General features: G+C 34.8%; 2 protein-coding genes across 3 annotated transcripts; both read left to right on the forward strand.

Moving 5' to 3' along the window:
• The first annotated feature begins 10766 nt into the window (after nucleotides 1–10766).
• Nucleotides 10767–13140, forward strand: LOC146936758 (F-box protein SKIP23-like). Its single transcript, XM_085751393.1, has 2 exons — nucleotides 10767–11982; nucleotides 12987–13140. Exon 1 carries the CDS (start codon nucleotides 10806–10808, stop codon nucleotides 11958–11960), a length of 1155 nt encoding a protein of 384 aa, XP_085607519.1. The 5' UTR covers nucleotides 10767–10805; the 3' UTR covers nucleotides 11961–11982; nucleotides 12987–13140.
• Nucleotides 13141–15691: 2551 nt separating this feature from the next.
• On the forward strand, nucleotides 15692–17626 carry LOC146936759 (F-box protein SKIP23-like). 2 transcript variants are annotated; one of them, XM_085751396.1, is made up of 2 exons: nucleotides 15692–17013; nucleotides 17364–17626. In XM_085751396.1, the coding sequence occupies exon 1, from the start codon at nucleotides 15831–15833 to the stop codon at nucleotides 16989–16991; it is 1161 nt and encodes a 386-aa protein (XP_085607522.1). In that variant the 5' UTR covers nucleotides 15692–15830; the 3' UTR covers nucleotides 16992–17013; nucleotides 17364–17626. The 2 variants fall into 2 exon arrangements, with proteins under 2 accessions (XP_085607522.1, XP_085607520.1); XM_085751394.1 differs by having other exon boundaries at nucleotides 15694–16991; nucleotides 17364–17537.
• The last annotated feature ends 311 nt before the right edge of the window (nucleotides 17627–17937 follow it).

The following is a 17937-nucleotide window of genomic DNA, read 5'->3' on the forward strand; positions in this document are numbered from 1 at the left end:
TTGAGTTTAGTGGTTTAAAAGTGATTAATGGGTGAAAAACGCACTTTGAAACTGATTTTTGAAGCTGTCTGTCAACTAAAAATCAGGCCCCGAAGTGCTAAAATCGGCCCCCGATTTTGGTCAGCGTTTCACACTTTTGGTTCTGCAAAAATCGGGCCCCGATTTTGAAAATCGGTCCCCGATTTTTGTCAGACCACCTGAGAAAATTCAACTTTTTCACCATTTTCCGTTTTGAACTGGGTCTCGGTGTAAACATGAAAGTTGTAGGTATGGAAGTTAGATTTCTAATGGCTTTGGTCTGACTTCAAAATGATGTTTAGAACTTGAGTTATGATCTAAATACTACACATGGGTCAACACAGTCGGGGACCCTGTCTAGGCTTAGGAAAAACCAACTTTTCCACCACTTTCTGTTCCGAATTGGATCTAGGTGTCTTCATGAAAGTTGTAGTTATGAATGTTAGCTTAAAATAGGCTTTGGTTTGATCTCAATAAGACATCCACAACCTGAGTTATAATCAAAACACTGCACTTAGGTCATGCTGCGCTTTTCCTGAAATTTCAGCACAACCCTCCCAATGACTCAAAAACATCTCTGAGAGCATTAGCGAGTTTAAGCAAGCTATTAGTGTGTGAAGTAAAATTAAGGGGTCCTTTAGCTATATATCTAAATGTGGAATTGTGTTGATTCATAATTAGAAGTGATAACCTCAAGGTATTAGTGAGTCTTTATACATGAACCATTGATAGTGATTTAAGTCAATAGAAGATAGCAATGATGAAAATATATATGAAGATAGGATCTTAAACTTAATGAGACTAAAAGAATAGACGGAAAACATTATGAGGAATGACGAAAGGAGTGATAAAGATCTTAAGACTGAGAACATAGAGTAAGACATGTCTCTATCGCAAAAAGACGAAGGAAATGGGGGATAAAACTAATGATGGGTGTGGGTTCTAAACATGATGTTGGTTTGACAAATATGTAAACTATAGTATGTAGATATGATGTTAATCGATGACTGAGATGTTAACGTTATAAGATGATGAAGTATGATGATAGTATAAATGTCGTATGACGATGATGAACGACGTAATAAAAGATGTTTATGAAAGACTTAAGGGGAAAATAGAGTGAGTTGTAAGAGGGTTATTCAGAGACTAATAAATATGAAATAGATAGTAAATTATAGTATGGGATAAATGCAGAGACAAGACTATATGAAGAGTGTGAACTTAGGAAAGTTGTCAGATTGAAGAGGAAAGGAATCGGGGTAATATGGTAAAGATAAATACACGACGAGGTGTAGGTGAAATAGGGTTAGAGAGGAGTATGTTAAATAGTGGGATGTGGTGAAAGATGTCAGTCGCGGTAAGGATGAATAACGAGTTACTTATGATTAATGATACAAGATCATAACGATACAAATAGCGAGGACAAATTTAGAGAACTGATTACGATGATGAAATCGTTAGGATGAAATGTAAATGGAAATAGAAAGTTGTGTATGAAGTAAATGAACAAAGTGGGGGGTAGTAAGAGCGGTGAATCTGAATATGAATATAATAGAAGGGAGTAAGATGAAAGCGAAGAAAGATAAGGGATAAGATAAGAAAAGAGGACAATTTTAGGAATAGACCATATTCAAGGGATAAAGATAATAGAAGAAACTTAGAATAAAGAATGAGTCTAAAGATTTAAATCATATTTTAAAGGTACAAACTACGATGCTAGAAGACTTAGGTAATAGACAATAATAATGATGAAATTAATACCTGACGATAGGGTCTTACGATTTAATAAGTCTAGTCATATAGACGAAAGTTCGTATGAGGGAAGACGAAGGGGTAGCAAAAATCGTAAAGACCAATGATGAAGGATAAGGTAGGTTACTAGGAGTAAATGGTGCAGAGAATGTAAAGGAAACCAATGATGAATGTAAGTCCTAAACATGACGTGAGTTTTAACAGAGAAATGAGTTAGATATAATTAGACGAACATGTGGTGTTAATTAATGATAAGGTGTTAATGATGATGTAAAACGACGTGATGATTGTTAAAAAGACGAAAAATGACGAAAGACGAAAAATGACGAATGATGAAAAATGACGATTGACTATGATGTAAAGATGATGTGTTGTTTACTTGTCTTTCTAAATGATGTTTGGTGAGTCTTCATGCATCATATCATACTGCATAATGACAAATGACGAATGACGAAATGTATGTTTCAGTAACACATCTCTGAACTACATTATTATGACGATAGGATCCGGTACCGGCATGCATGTAGGTCTAGGAATGAAGTATGTTGCATATAGGTCATTTTAGGTGAACTGTGATATGTGCTAATGATGTGAATATGATATGTGTGTTAAAGGTGTGCATAAGATGTATTTGTCAATGATGTTTATGAAATAAATTGTATGAATATTATGATGAAATGATTAATGATGATATGATGAAGGATTGATGATGATGTGATGATGGACCAATGAGGATATGATTACCTATTTTATTATTCATGTATCCCAATATATGTTAAGATGTGAATTCTCACCCCTTTGTTGTTGTTTGTATATTTTGGTGTCTGTACCCTTGGGATACAGATACTCAGGACGATGAGCTTTAGCTTTGCCGGACGCTTAGAAGGTGATGACGAGGATATAGTCATGTAGCTATTATTTGTGATATTAAGTAGTCGAATAAATACGTGCTCTGATCTGTAACACTAGGGTTGGGTTAAACGTTGAATGCCTTGAATTATGAACTTTAAGCACTATGATGTTTTATGCTATTTTTCCTAAATGATGTTAAAGACAAGCTATTTTATAATTGTAAAATTTTTATGAAGTGTCTTTCGTTGTTGTATCTGATTATCTATTATTATTATCTTGAAAGATAAATGAATGTGTGTGACATCCTTTTTCGTTAAAACCATGATCATTATTATGAAAAATTACCGTCGGGAATTAGGTGTTACAAAGTGTAATAGCATTTATCGGGCCTTTGGGGTTGGTTTCAGTTTGACTCAAAAGGACTCCGGATGGTTATGTGGAAGAGGTTACTTGTTGGGCTACTTGGGAGATTTGAGTCTCTAGCATCTGTTGTGAGTACAAAATAGAATCTACTTTTGAGGAAAGCCTATCGAGAGAGTCATTCAAAATTTCAACTTGGATTTTAAGTTCTTGGTTGTGCCTAGTGTCATCTGATACAAGATTTTCTAGCAAAAGTTCCAAGTCAGATTTTTGAGGGACTGTTTGGTTGTTTGCAAAACTAGGTGGAGAGTCATTCAAAATTCCAACTTGGATTTTAAATTCTTGGTTGTGCTTAGTTTGATCTAATATAAGATTTTCTAGCAAAAGTTCCAAGTCGGATTTTTGAGGGACTCCTTGGTTGTTTGCAAAACCGGGTGGTGTTGTTTGTTATCCAAAAAGATTTTGAGGGGTTTGAAAAAAAAATTGACCGTTCCTAAACCCTTGATTATATTGAGCACAGTTTACTTGCTCAGGATTTCTAACAACACAACCTAGTTGACATTCAATACCAATATGACCAAATATTCCATGAACTTTAGAAGGAGGTAAAACAGGGGAAGAAGTCCATTGATAGTGGATTTGAGCCATGCCTGAAATCAAAACAGTTAAAGATAAAAAATAAAATAAAATAGAGAGAGAGAGAGAGAGAGAGAGAGAGAGAGAGAGAGAGAGAAATTTTTTACTTTTTATATTTTTTATTTTTTTATATTTTTTTAGTTGAAGGTAGAAAAATAAAAAATAAAAAGAAAAAGAAAAAGAAATAATATATATATATATATATATATATATATATATATATATATATTAGTCTAACCACTATTAAAAAGTTAATCAAATTACAATAACTCCCCGGCAATGGCTCCAAAAACTTGATGAGATAAAACCGCAAGTGCACGGTCTTACCGAAGTAGTAATAAAAGAGTATCGTTCCGACAGGGGGTTATGAATTCAATTAACTTTCAACAATGATTAGAAAAGAGTTTTGAGATTAAAGTTTGAATTTTTAATTAAAAGAAAATAATAAAAATAAGGCTAAACTGCACTTTTTGACCCCTTAAGTTTCAAAATGTTGCGATTTTAGCCCCCTATTAAAAAAAATTACAATTTTGGCCCCTTTCGTCCCAAAATTGCTGAGAAGACGCCACGTGTCCCAAAAAAGAGGCCATAATCGCATCTTTTTGAGAAGATAAGGGGTCAAAAGATCATATTTCCCTTATGTTAGGGGTCAAAAGAGCATATTTACCTAAACATAGGGGTCACTTTTGTCATTTTTTTTCATAGGGGGTCAAAATCGCAACTTTTTAAAACTTAAGGGGTGAAAAGTGCACTTTATCCTAAAAATAAAAGTGCCTTGGGATTATTGGTTCATCTAAATAACAAGCCCTTCACAAACAAACCCTAAACCAGAATTTTATATTGGATTTACTTTCTAAAGACAAGTTTCTCTTTAGCGTATCAAAGCTTCTCTCGAAGTCAGTGAGTGTTTTCCTCTAGCAACCACGCTGCTATTAGAATCCTTGAAGAACGAAACTTTATATGTCTCAAGGTTTGCTAGACTATTCTCATGTTTCGCAACCCTTGTCTAATTTCACTTGTTCCAATATCAAAGCTCCGCGTTCGCTTTATGAATTGATATTTGAGATGATGAATTAACGATTACAAAACCCTCGTGTTCGCTTCTTAGTTCGGTAATTGTTAATTCAATATAAAAACGATGAAATTAAATTAGAAAGTAGATTTATATAAAATTAGGGTTCAAGGCTTGGTTTGATTAGGATTATGTCATTTAGACTTATCCAACAATCCCAAGACAAGAAGAGTCTACTCACTCACGTTCATTGTAGACATATAAGAGAAGAAGAACATAAAATATAAGGTGAACTTTTATTCAAAGAAACAATTGTCACTTATTATTTCAGAGAACAAAAGATGATTTGTTGTGATGGCTAGCTACTCTATTTATAGTTTACATTCGACTTAAAACCTAAGCAATACATCACTAGAATGTTCCACAACAAACTGCGGGCCTTTTGGTCAAAACCAAATAGAGTAGCTTGAAATCTAAGGAAAAGCAGCAAAAGGAGATCCTGGGAGGTGGCACGGCCGTGCCAGTGGGAGCACGGGCCTTGCCAAGCTTTTGACTTGGGGGAGACATATTTTTGTCTCCAAATCTTCGTATTTTTGTTCCGAATCAGCTCCAAACTCCTTTCTTTTGCTCCAAGACTCAATCCATCAAATATTTATACCTGAAATATAATAATATGCAACTGAAGTAAAATAGCTCTAAAAGGAAATAATATTAAAATAAAATAAACTTAAATCTAATTAAAACGGACTTAAATATTAAATTAAAACTACTAATTATTGACTCATCAATAGGCAAGTCGAAAAGATCATTTTGAAGCCAGATCTTCAAGGTTCTCTGTGCATAAACTGAACAGATGTGGAGATTGGAGATCATGCTCTTCAAAATTTGGGAATCATTGGAAACAATTCTTTGTGGAGTATTTGTTCAACTGGCACGCAATGTTTGTCATTGATTTCTATTTGCTGTCATTGGTTTGTGCTAGGGAGACTAGCTTTTGTTCTCCAAATCTACTGTACTTATTGAGTTTATTGTGCTAAATTTTTCCACTTGGGAGCTTAACTTATGCTCTCATTTAGTGCTTAATAAAATTGGTTATTTATTTGAAAATGTTGATGCAATCACTTTTGAGCTAACATGTGGTAAACATGTTTATCAGATCTTATATGTAGGAATCTGATGTATATTCATTTTGTCGATTTATATTAGAGCTGTATGAAAAGGAGCATCTCTTATAAAACATATTGCTCGAGGAGCTTAATGATATTAGAAAATTTAAACATATTAGAAAATTTAAAGTCATTTTTCTCCTTTTGTAGCACGTGCTGGTCTTTTGTGTTGTTTTTGCATCAACTTTGATCCTTTGTTTCTTAACTTTTAATGTGTTTTTTTTTCTTCCATTTCTTACACTCCATTGTGTCTGATACCGGTCTAATTTATATAACGTGATTTCCCCTTCTTTTCTTCTTTTCACGTATGGACCGGTTTAAAAAGAAGAAGAATGAAGTAGAAAAAAGTTGGGATATGAGGTGAGAAAAAAGTTGAAAATATTTTCTTTTCTTCAATTAAATTTTATAACTGAGTTTCGCTATAATAATAACTTCAAAAATACTTTTATTTTTGGGTCTTGCATTCGCTAAGAACACATGTAACGGATTTGAAAATTTTGCTTTAAGAAAACAATTTTCTAATTATATGTATAATTTTTATGAAAATATTTATATTTATATTTCCTTAACATATGTTCCTTATAAGGCAGCTTCTAACATTTACACACACTCTCTCTCTAAGTTATATGCTCCTCTTAATTGAAATTATTTTTCATAATTTTGTTTATAATCCCAAAACCTCACCTTAAATTTAAAATAATTTAAGATATATGAATATAATGTATTTTATTTTTAATTAAACAAAATATTCCCCGTGCATCGCACGGGTATACACACACTAGTACTATACATATGGTAAGCTAGCAACAACATATTATAGATATGATTATATTAAACACAGTTACTTGTTGTCTAAACTATATAAAACACTATTGTAATGTAATAATGATGTCTCAGATTTCATGGCAATCATAAAAGATTGTAAAAATTCGCAACACTATGACTGCATAATTTCATTTAATTTAAGAGGTAGTACTGGATTCGAATCTAGGACCTTGGTTAAGGTAGAAGCAACCCGTGTAATATTGTCTGTGTTGGGTGGCTCCCTCCTCAAGTGGGGGCCACGCATTATTTAAGAAAAAGAAAAAAAATATGTGTGTAGTGATTATAAAAGGGAATTATTTTCCCTAGTTTCAGAACGGTGAGTGGCGTGAATTTGTGCACCCACTGAGAGAGCGTGTTACGGCAAAGAGGAAGAGATTTTGGGTACCGGTAACAAAAGTGTGTTCGGCAAACGATCTCTGTTTGGGCTGAAATTTGAGTATGTTATTTTTGTTACCTAGTTTGATACTTAGATAATTTTTCTAAGTAGTTTTGTCTTCTCTTTGTGTCTGTTTGGGATACCTATTTAGGGTTTGCTCTCTGGTTGTTAGAATCACCATAGTTGGTGATTATTTGATGATTATCAGTTCCTAGAGATTTAGGAAGACATTGATTGTAACCATTATTGTGATAGTGGAAGTTTTTGGTTGGACTAGGTCCCGTGGTTTTTCTCTCACATTGAGAGGAGTTTTCCACGTTAAAATTCTGGTGTTCTCATTGCAGTTTTTTTACTCCAATTTATTGTTGCTAGTGTTGTTGTTGGTTGTGCTGGTATATTGGATTGTTCAGGTTCCACAAAAAGAGATAATCTAAGCTTCCGCATATTCCGCATTGCGCACTCTGATCCCAAAAACTAGCATCAGAGCTTCAGTTCTTTTTGTGGAAATTAATTTGTGGTGAACAATGGAAGTCAACACAACTCGTATGTTGTCTTTGAATGGATCGAATTATGCCCTTTGGAAAAATAAGATAGAGGATCTACTTTATGTTAAGAAATATCATGAACCTGTGTTTGTTGCAGCGAAGCCTATGGTAAGACAGATGATGAGTGGACACTACTACAAAGACAGGTGTGTGGGTACATTCGTCAGTGGGTTGATGATAATGTTTTGAACCACATTAGTGGGGAGAACAATGCAAAATCATTGTGGGATAAGCTTGAGCAACTGTATGCGAAGAAGACAGGTAATAACAAGATGTTTCTGATAAAGAAAATGTTAGGTTTGAAGCTCCAAGAATGGACTTCATGTGCAGATCATTTGAATACATTTCAAGGAATTATGAATCAGTTATCTACTATGGGTATTAAGTTTGATGATGAAATTCAAGGTTTGTTTCTTCTCGGTTCTTTGCCCGACTTGTGGGAAACTTTTAGAATGTCTTTGTCTAATTCTGCTTCTGATGGTGTGTTGTGAATGGACATTGTCAAAAGTAGTGTTTTGAATGAGGAAATGAGAAGAAAGTCTCAGGACTCATATTCGGAGTCAGGGGTATTGGTTACTGAATCAAGGGGGAGAAACATGAACCGATATTCAGGTAATAGAGACTAGAGCAGAAGTAATTCCAAGAAAGTTATTGAGTGTTACAATTGTGGTAGATAGGGGCATAAACAGAGATTTTGTTGGGATTTGAAAAAGGCGAATGAGGACAAAGGTAAAGGTAAAAAGAAAGAAGAAGATTCAGATGGTGGCTCGACTAATCTGCCATATGATGATGAATTGCTTCTTGTTGAAGAGCATGATATTGTTGATAGTGCATCCAGTTGGGTGATTGATAGTGGTACTTCGGCACATGTCACTTCTAGGAGAGATGTTTTTTGCTCATATACTTCAGGTGAATTTGGTGATGTGAAGTTGGCTCATGAAGGTGTGTTAAAGTGTGTTGGCCTTGGGGATGTTAATTTGGAGATGTCCAATGGGGCAAAGTTAACTCTCGAGGATGTGAAGCATGTTCCAAACATCCAGTTGAATTTGCTTTCTATGGCTAAACTATGTGATGAAGGTTATGATAGCTTGTTCTCGCGGGATTCTTGGAAACTTTCAAAGGGATCTATGATTGTTGCAAGAGGTACGAAATTTTCTAACCTTTACTTGACATATGCAAAAATAATTAAAGATGTGCATCTGGTTGAATCAGCTGAGAAAGTTGAGTTGTGGCATAAGAGGTTGTGTCACATGAGTGAGAAAGACATGGTTAAGCTATGCAAGAGTAATGTGTTGTCTGACATGAGTAATATACACTTGAATAAATTTGATCACTGTTTTGTTGAGAAGAAAAGAAAAGTTTCTTTTGAGATTCACTCACCTAGAAGACCAGAAATTCTTGATTTGGTGCATTGTCGACATTTATGCTGTCCCGTGAAGACAAGCACAATTTGGGAAGCGCATACTTTATGAGTTTTGTTGATGACCATTCAAGAAAGACTTGGGTTTACACCTTGAAGAGTAAAAATGATGTTTTGAGCATGTTTAAGAAATTTAAGGTTTCAGTTGAGCGTGAAACTGGGAAGAAGTTGAAGTGCATATGCATAGATAATGGAGGTGATTTTCTGAGAAAAATTGGAGTTTATTGTAGAGAGAACTTGATTAGATATCAGAGATCTTTACGTTTTAATGGTGTTGCTGAACAGACGAATAAAGTATTGGTGGAAAGAGTTAAATGTTTGTTGTTAGATGGAGAGCTTCTAGAATCATTTTGGGGAGAAGCATTGAGCACAATTGTGCATGTCTTGAATCTTTCACCATGTGTGTCCTTGCAACATGAAGTACCAGAGATGATTTGGTCCGGTAAGAATATTTCTTATGACCATTTACGTGTTTTTGGATGCAAAGCTTTTGTAAAGAGTCAGCAGTGTGTGTTTTTAGGCTATGGCCTAGATGGAGTTGGTTACAGGTTGTATGATCCTGTTTTGAAGAAACTTATTAGATGTTGTGAGGCTGAGTTCATTGAAGACCAGCGGTTGAAAGACATTGATAGAGTTATTGTTGATGATCCAACTCATGAAGACCGTGAAAATTAGAAAGCCTTTGAAAAGGTACACTGCTGATGGAGTTGCTATTACAATTGATGATAGAGGACTTGTTTCTGATTCTCAAGTAATGGAGAATGTTGATTTTTGCGGCATAGTTGTTGGAAAGACAACTGATTGCCCCACTTGATTCGTGAGGGGGAGAATTGTTGGGTGGGGGCCACACACTTGTTTAAGAAAAAGAAAAAAATATGTGTGTAGTGATTATAAAAGGGAATTATTTTCCCTAGTTTCAGAATGGTGAGTGGTGTGAAATTGTGCAGCCACCGAGAGAGAGTGTTACAAAGAGGAAGAGATTTTGGGTACCGGTGACAAAAGTATGTTCGGCAAACGATCTCCGTTTCGGCTGAAATTTGAGTATGTTATTTTTGTTACCTAGTTTGATACTTAGATAATTTTTCTAAGTAGTTTTGTCTTCTCTTTGTGTCTGTTTGGGATACCTATTTAGGGTTTGCTCTCTGGTTGTTAGAATCACCATAGTTGGTGATTATTTGATGATTGTCAGTTCCTAGAGATTTAGGAAGACATTGATTGTAACCATTATTGTGATAGTGGAAGTTTTTGGCTGGACTAGGTCCCGTGGTTTTTATTCTCTCACATTGAGAGGAGTTTTCCACGTTAAAATTATGGTGTTCTCATTACAGTTTTTTTACTCCATTTTATTGTTGCTAGTGTTGTTGTTGGTTGTGCTGGTATATTGGATTGTTCAGGTTCCAGAAAAAGAGATAATTTAAGCTTTCGCATATTCCGCATTGCGCACTCTGATTACAACAGTATGAACACTCTTGGGTATATTTTCTAAAATGTTTGGGGAAAAACAAGTAAAATATTTTTAAAATAAACTATTAATTTTTATTTTTTTTTACAAAAACTTTTAATGTTTTATCATTATCCTACTCAAAAGTCCTCGTGAGCTTAGTTCAGTTGGTTGGGACAATGCATAAAATGTTTATATGCAAGGTCCGGGGTTCAAACACCCGGCCACTATCAAAAAATTATCCTACTTAAAAAAATAATTAAAAAAAATCGTTATCTTATGAATGGTAATGTTTTAACGACCATCCCTTTTTATTCTAGGGCTCTTTTTTTGCTATTTTTCCGTTGCTAAAAGTCTAAAAAATAACGGAGGCAGACATCAGCAGCTGCAGCAACATCACCCATGGCGGAGTCAGAATGGTCTGATCTCCCAAGGGAGCTGCTGATTCTGATATCTCAAAGAATCGACACCGAAATCGATCTCATTCGCTTTCGATCGGTTTGTTCCAATTGGCGTCACTCTTCCTCCGTCTCAAATCACCATCTCAATTTAACCATCAAGTTTCCACTCCTCAGTTTCTTTAGTATATTATCCTTTTCCCCAAACACTTTATACCCGTATACATTCTCTGATTCAATCAACGCCACCAACACTTCATTCTGTTACCTCTCCAAACGTTCTATCTTCCTAATCAAACCACCGCAACACCAACAACAACAAACCCTAGATCGTCCTTGGTTGTTACGTATTACCCAAAATGCAGGTGGAAAAACCAACCTCTTCCTCCCACTCATCTCATATCACTCACCTTCATCCTCTGTTCATTTGCCTCGTCTACTTGACTTCAACAAACTACCGGTCCTACATTTTGGAACCGATTTCATCATAGACGAGGAGTTCATATTCCACAATAAACCCTCCTTCAACTCAAACTACATGTACCCTGAAAAGGTAATTTCCGTTGGAGAAAAACCAGTTGTTATTGGCATATTAAAAGGTTTGAGCCCTCAGCCGGTGTTTTTCCGTTGCAGCGATGAGCGTTGGAAGCAGATCTCCGACATCTCAACCACCTGCGGAGACATCTGCCTGTTTAAAGGGCGGTTTTACGCGGTTGATAAGCGTGGTAAGACAGTTACGATTGGACTTGATTCCTCGGTTGAATTAGTGGCTGAACATGTGGTTGGTGGTGGGGATAGAAAATTACTGGTAGAGAGTGAGGGTGAGTTGCTGTTAGTGGACATTTATGAGTGTTTACGTTTTAGTATTGAAGTGTTCAGGTTTCATGAGAATGAGAAGAAATGGGTGAAGTTGAAGAATTTAGGGGATAGAGTTTTGTTCCTTGGGAATGGATGTTCGTTTTCCGCTTCTGCTTCAGATTTGTGTGTTTCTAAAGGGAATTGTGTGATCTTTATTGATGGTGCGTTTCTCTCTTCTAGGAACAAGCAATGTGGGAATTGTGTTTTTCATTTGGATCAAGGTCGGCTTTCGTCTATGTCTCATTATCCTGAATACTTCAACTTGTTCTGGCCACCTTCGGATTGGATCTTCAAAAGCTGATCATGTTATCTTGCATTAAAAGGTATCTACTGTGATTGTCATCTTGTTTGATTGGATAAACCTTTTGACAAGTACTTTTAGAAATTGAAATGTTACATTGACCAACTGTTTTTCTAACATGGCAAGTTTTTATTATGAAGTTTCTAAACTGGTCGTAACAATGTTTATGGGTTTGATTATCTTATTTTATTGTTGTTACTTTTGCAGACTATATGCTTAGCAGTAGAAGTTATGTTACTTTGATTCAATCTTTACCACTTGACATTGAATCTTAATTGATCAAGATAGACTTACATCTTAACTGACTGAGATTGATCTTCTCTCTAGTTGTTAGGAATTTAATGTACATGTTCCACTTTATTTTACTGATGGTTTTATAATTCTTTCTCCTTTAACACTCTCTGACTTGCTCAATGTTTATGAACTAAAGACAATCACCTAAACACTTCTCTTTTTTTTGAAAGAGCCACTATCAACATGGATGTACTGCTCCATTGTTTACCAAAACTTATCTTTGTATTTAAGAGAGATAGTTTTACAATATAATCAGTTAACCCTCTCCCATTGTTTCGAATCGTATTTTCTAGTTCTGTCGTCTCTATGTGTTTGACTTGCCAACATGTTACGTTATTTCTTGCTTACTCATTGGAATGAACATTTTGAAAAATGAGGTTCTAAGTAACTTATCTAAGACCAGGTTCTTTCCTCTATGTTTCTTGTTTACTTATACTTAGATTAGCTTCTGATATTCCATCCTTTATTTGTAGCTATTTGAAGGGTTTCTTTTTGTTATATACATTGATAGGGACTAGGTTATTGGGGAGTGCCAAAATCTGACAACGAATAGTCTGAAAATTTTTTTGGAGTATTTAAGTTGCTTGGTTATTTCGTCTTAATAAGCTAGCTTTTATAGGATGGTGTCTCAAGTGCTTGGATAATTATCATACATAAACATTATTTATTAGGATTTTTTTTTTGAAGAATTTATTTATTAGGATTTTGATCTTCTCTTTTACTGTCAAACAGGGGTGATAGAAAGAAAGAAGATGACAGACAACACGTCTAGTTTAATCCGCAAAACATGGCAATATATATGCAGATTTAATCTTTTACTATTATGTCCAGACAATATGCAAGTTATATTGCCAAGAGTTATAATTTCTAATCAATTTTTTAGTCTGATTCAGTTCTCACTACACAAAACTTGATGTATTGAGAATAGTTATAATTTCTTATTGAATTGAAGGAAATTTTGTATTCTGTTAATGCGACTTACTGTTTCTTGTCATCCTTGTTTTCTTAGCTATCAAGTCTTGATTGTACTGCACCTATCTTTCTACTAGAAGTAGCCTCCTTTGTATTTCCCCTTTGCCAAAATAGTTCATACATTTGTTTTTTTCTTTCAAAATTTTATGTATTCTCAATGTAATTCTTCTTTTAGGTATGATGGATTCATTTATTAATAGCCTGCTAACTATTATAATTGGAGTGACCTAGTTTTTTAAATACAAATGAAGCATGGATACGGATACGGACATCGAACACGAACACGGACTCCGCTAATAATTTGAAATAATCACATAATGCTGGACTTTTACATTTGCATTACGACATTTTCTAATAAAAGTTTCTTCTTTGCTGGTATGTCCTAAATAGAACAATTTAAACTACTGTTCACCTATGAAGCACGGACACTCCTCGGATTAGGCGTGTCCTGGTGTCGGACACGTGTCGTGTTCGACACCAACACGACACGACACCACCACTTGTGATTACACTAAATTATGTGATTTTTTCAAATTATTAGTTGTGTCGGCAGTGGCGGAGCTAGGATTTATATAGAGCCTGGGCGAAAAAAATTGGAACCGTAATTTTCCACTACCTCGGATTATTAGACTATCTTCCATTCGGTCTAACCACCTTATGCTACTTCTATACATGTTCTCCACGGTCCACAAAAATCCTATTCATCTACGACGAGACTCTATTATCTTTTCTAAACTAGTTAGTTTTCAACTTCCTCTCTAATTATTTCATTTAAGGTTTTGTTTTGTCTTTTGTCACTGCTCATCCATTATAACATTGAGTATACTTTAATGTAAGATATATGTGTACATCAACCATAAAAAAAACTAAAAGACAAAACAAAACTAAACAATATCTGGTAAAAAGGTCCAAAAGCTAACGCAGTTAGCTTGGATTGATCTTCTCTTGGTCTGTTCTTAATCAACTCATCTTGCTTCACCTTGTTATGTTCATTATTGATTTATTAATCTTACTTTGAACTAATTTCACAATGCAATGCCAACTGACTTTGCTTGGTTACACTTACAGCGTTTGGCTCTTTTCTTTACACTACATTCACCATCCACAAAACAAAACAAAAAGTTGAAATCAAGTTCAGTTCATCTGCCTAAGTTATAAACATCACAATTCTAAATTAGGGTTTGGAAAATCAAAATTAGGGATAAATCAACAATTCTAAATTGTAGTTTGAAATTTGAATAATCAACTCCTTGATTGATTCACCCATTAACAAATAACAAGCAGCAATAAAATAGAACAAATAAAAAAACAACAGAGAAAAACAATCCTGGTGGAGGAGAGTGGAGACTGGAGAGGAGAGGAGATGAGAAGGAATGAAAATGAAATAGAGACTGAGAGTTGAGAGAGGGAGAGGTGCTGCTAGTTCAGAGAGAGAGAGGGAAAGGAAAGTGAAACAGAGAAACAAAAAGCACAGAGACGGAGAGTCGCGATTACTATTTCTGAAGGAAAAGGGTTCTAATTTTTACTACGCACGCTGAAAAAAATTACACCAATCTGCCCGTTTTTTTTTTAAGTAGGAATGGGCTATTGGGTTGGGCTTTTAGCGAACAAAGTAGAAGCATAGACTGGGCACTAGCCCAGGCTAGCTCGGGGGTGTAGCCGCCCCTGTGTGTCGGCATGTCAGTGTCGTGTCTGGTGTCCATGTCTGTATCCGTGCTTCATAGGTGTTCACAAATCAGTTCAAAATCGGTTTTAATAATTGGTATCTCATAAACCAACCTTTTCTGTCAGGGGCAATTTATATATTTCGTATGGTTAAAATTTAATCTTTAAAATTGGTTTTAATATGGATATTTTTAAGATTTATTCAACAAAAAAAAAAAACCGTGCACAACCCAACTCAGGAGTATTTAAGCATGCTTGAAAACATGTCTAATTACTAAACTTTCCCGAAGAAAAGTATCTGATTTCTGAATGGTTTCACAATTTTTTTTTATGGAGTGGAAGAGGTGAAGGGTTTTTGATTATATAACCCAAAGGCAGGAAAATACGCTCATAATTTATATAACATGATTGTAATTATATTTATTTATTTAAATACTGATTGAACTACCAGACGAGGAGTTGAAAATGGTGAAATAACCATATGAATATTCATTAGATTATAAAATTAAAACAAGGTAAAATTATCAAAACGTAGGGCATGTTAGAAGTTGGAGGGTTAAAAAATAAATTCTATAAACTTTTATACTGCAAAAAAGTGTATCAATAAAAAAATTGACCATTTAGATTTTCTACACTGTTAAAAAAAAAAAACTAAGTGAAAAATGTTTTAAAATAAATGAGCACCCCACGCACACATTTGTGATGGAACAACTCTTGCATGGACATAAGAATTTTGACCCTCTATTTAGTCACACACATAATAGCATGTCCACTTTTTTGTGTCATCTAAGAATTATTCTTCCAGCGTATATAGCTCTGTTTTTCATGGAGTACATGGGGGAGTTATGGGTTGACTGACCAAACACACATTCGTGATGTTATAATCCTATGCATGGTAATCCCCTCAGAAAAAATAATAAATAATATAAAATCATATGCATGATAATGTTTTTTCCAGGGCTCTTTTGCTATTTGACATCAGCAGCTGCAGCAACATCACCCATGGCGGAGGTAGACTGGTCTGATCTCCCGAAGGAGCTTTTGAACATGATTTCGCAACGAATTGACATCGAAATCGATCTCATACGCTTTCGATCAGTTTGTTCCAATTGGCGTCGCTCTTCCTTCGTTTCGGATCACCATCTCAATTTAACCATCAATTTTCCAGTCCTCAAATCATTATCTGATTCCACCATCACGTCATTCTGTTGCCTCTCCAAACGCAGTATATTCCTCATCAAACCACAACCACCACCACCACAACAACAACAACAACAACAAAAAACCCTAATTCGTCCTTGGTTAGTTAGAATAACACAAAACTCAAGTGGCAAGACCAAACTCTTTTGTCCACTCACCCACATATCCCATCTCTCATCTTCAACCTCTTTTCATTTGCCTCGCCTCATTGATTTCAACAAACTCTCCGTCCTACATTTAGGAACTGATTTCATTACTGACAAATTCACATCCAACTCAGTGCTGCTCCCTCAAAAGGTAATTTCCATTGGAAAACATTCTCTCGTTCTTGGCATATTAAAAAATTGTACCCCCCAGCTGATGCTGTTCCGTTGCGGCAATGAGCCTTGGAAGTGGATCTATGACATTTCAACGACCTATGGAGACATATGTGTGTTAAAAGGGCAGTTTTACGCTGTTGATAAATTTGGTAGGACGGTTATGATTGGACCTGATTCAACAGTTCAGTTAGTTGCTGAACATGTGGTTCATAGTGGGGATAGAAAACTGTTGGTGGAGAGTGACGGTGAGTTGTTGTTATTGGACATTTATGAGAGTTTACATTTTAATATGAAAGTTTTCAGATTTCATGAGAAGGAGAAGAAATGGGTGAATTTGATGAATTTAGGGGATAGGGTTTTGTTTTTTGGCAAAGGATGTTCGTTTTCTGCATCAGCTTCAGATTTGTGTGTTTCCAAAGGGAATTGCATCATCTTTATTGATGATGCCATCACCAATTATTGGATGCAAGGTGGGAATGGTGTTTATCATTTGGATCAAGGTCGGGTTTCGTCTGTGTCTCAATATCATGAATATTTCAACTTGTTTTCGCCACCTCCGGAATGGATCCTCAAGAGTTGAGTATGTTATCTTCCATCGAAAGGTTTCTAATGTGATTGTCATATTGCATTATTGTGCTAAATTTATTTTATTAGATTGGATAAACTTTTTGACAAAAAATTTGAAATGTTGCTATTTACATTAAGTATAAGTAAACAATTCTAATTTTTCATAAACTCGTTGGTTATTTTTTAAAATGTAGCTAGCTTATTAAAAAATCTTGATATATATGATGAAATGATATATATTGTTTTGAGAGGTAACTTATATGATTACATGCATATATGAATGTATGAAGTACATCATCATGGAAAGAAATCATTATCAATAAGATTCTAAACTAGATATAACAATGTTGATGTATTTTATTATCTTCACTGTTTCTTTTGCTAGAAAATGAAGTGGAAATTCGGCAAGTTGTGATTGTTCAAGGTGTTATTTATCTATGATGAATGGAGCAGTCTGCTTTGTTTTTTGTTTTATGTCCAGAAAATGTGGAACTAATATTTATTTCTCGATTTTTGTTTGACATATTGAAAAGAATTATATATTCTTTCTATTTGATTATTCTCACTCTTTATTTTCTTGACTTTTCTTACTGTACATGGTTGATAATTTTTTATCTGTTAATACTAGTAAGTGTTTCTTGTTATCCATTCCTCGTTGTTTTAGCAATCAAATCTTGATTGCTACGTACCTATCTGATTACAATTATCTCTTGATCTCATGTATTTATTTATTTGAATATTAAGTATGAGTAAAGAAACGAGTGAGCCTTGGTGCAATGGTAAAGTTGGTGTCATGTGACTGAAAGGTCACATGTTTAAAAAGCATAATATGCTTCTACATGTGTTGTTACTGTCACTCCATGAGTTAAAAAGCATAATATGCTTCTCTGTATGCAATCAGAAGCAAAGTTACAATCAGTAGTTTTACACCATTCCCCTTTTCTAATACTATTCTCAGG

Source organism: Medicago sativa, chromosome 3 (genome assembly GCF_051527215.1).
Source record: "Medicago sativa cultivar Bolivia chromosome 3, Bolivia_mono, whole genome shotgun sequence".
Taxonomy (NCBI): domain Eukaryota; kingdom Viridiplantae; phylum Streptophyta; class Magnoliopsida; order Fabales; family Fabaceae; genus Medicago; species Medicago sativa.

Coding starts and splice junctions, on each gene's coding strand:
- LOC146936758 (XM_085751393.1), top strand. CDS start 10,806: ATGGCGGAGTCAGAATGGTCTGATCTCCCAAGGGAGCTGCTGATTCTG.
- LOC146936759 (XM_085751396.1), top strand. CDS start 15,831: ATGATAATGTTTTTTCCAGGGCTCTTTTGCTATTTGACATCAGCAGCT.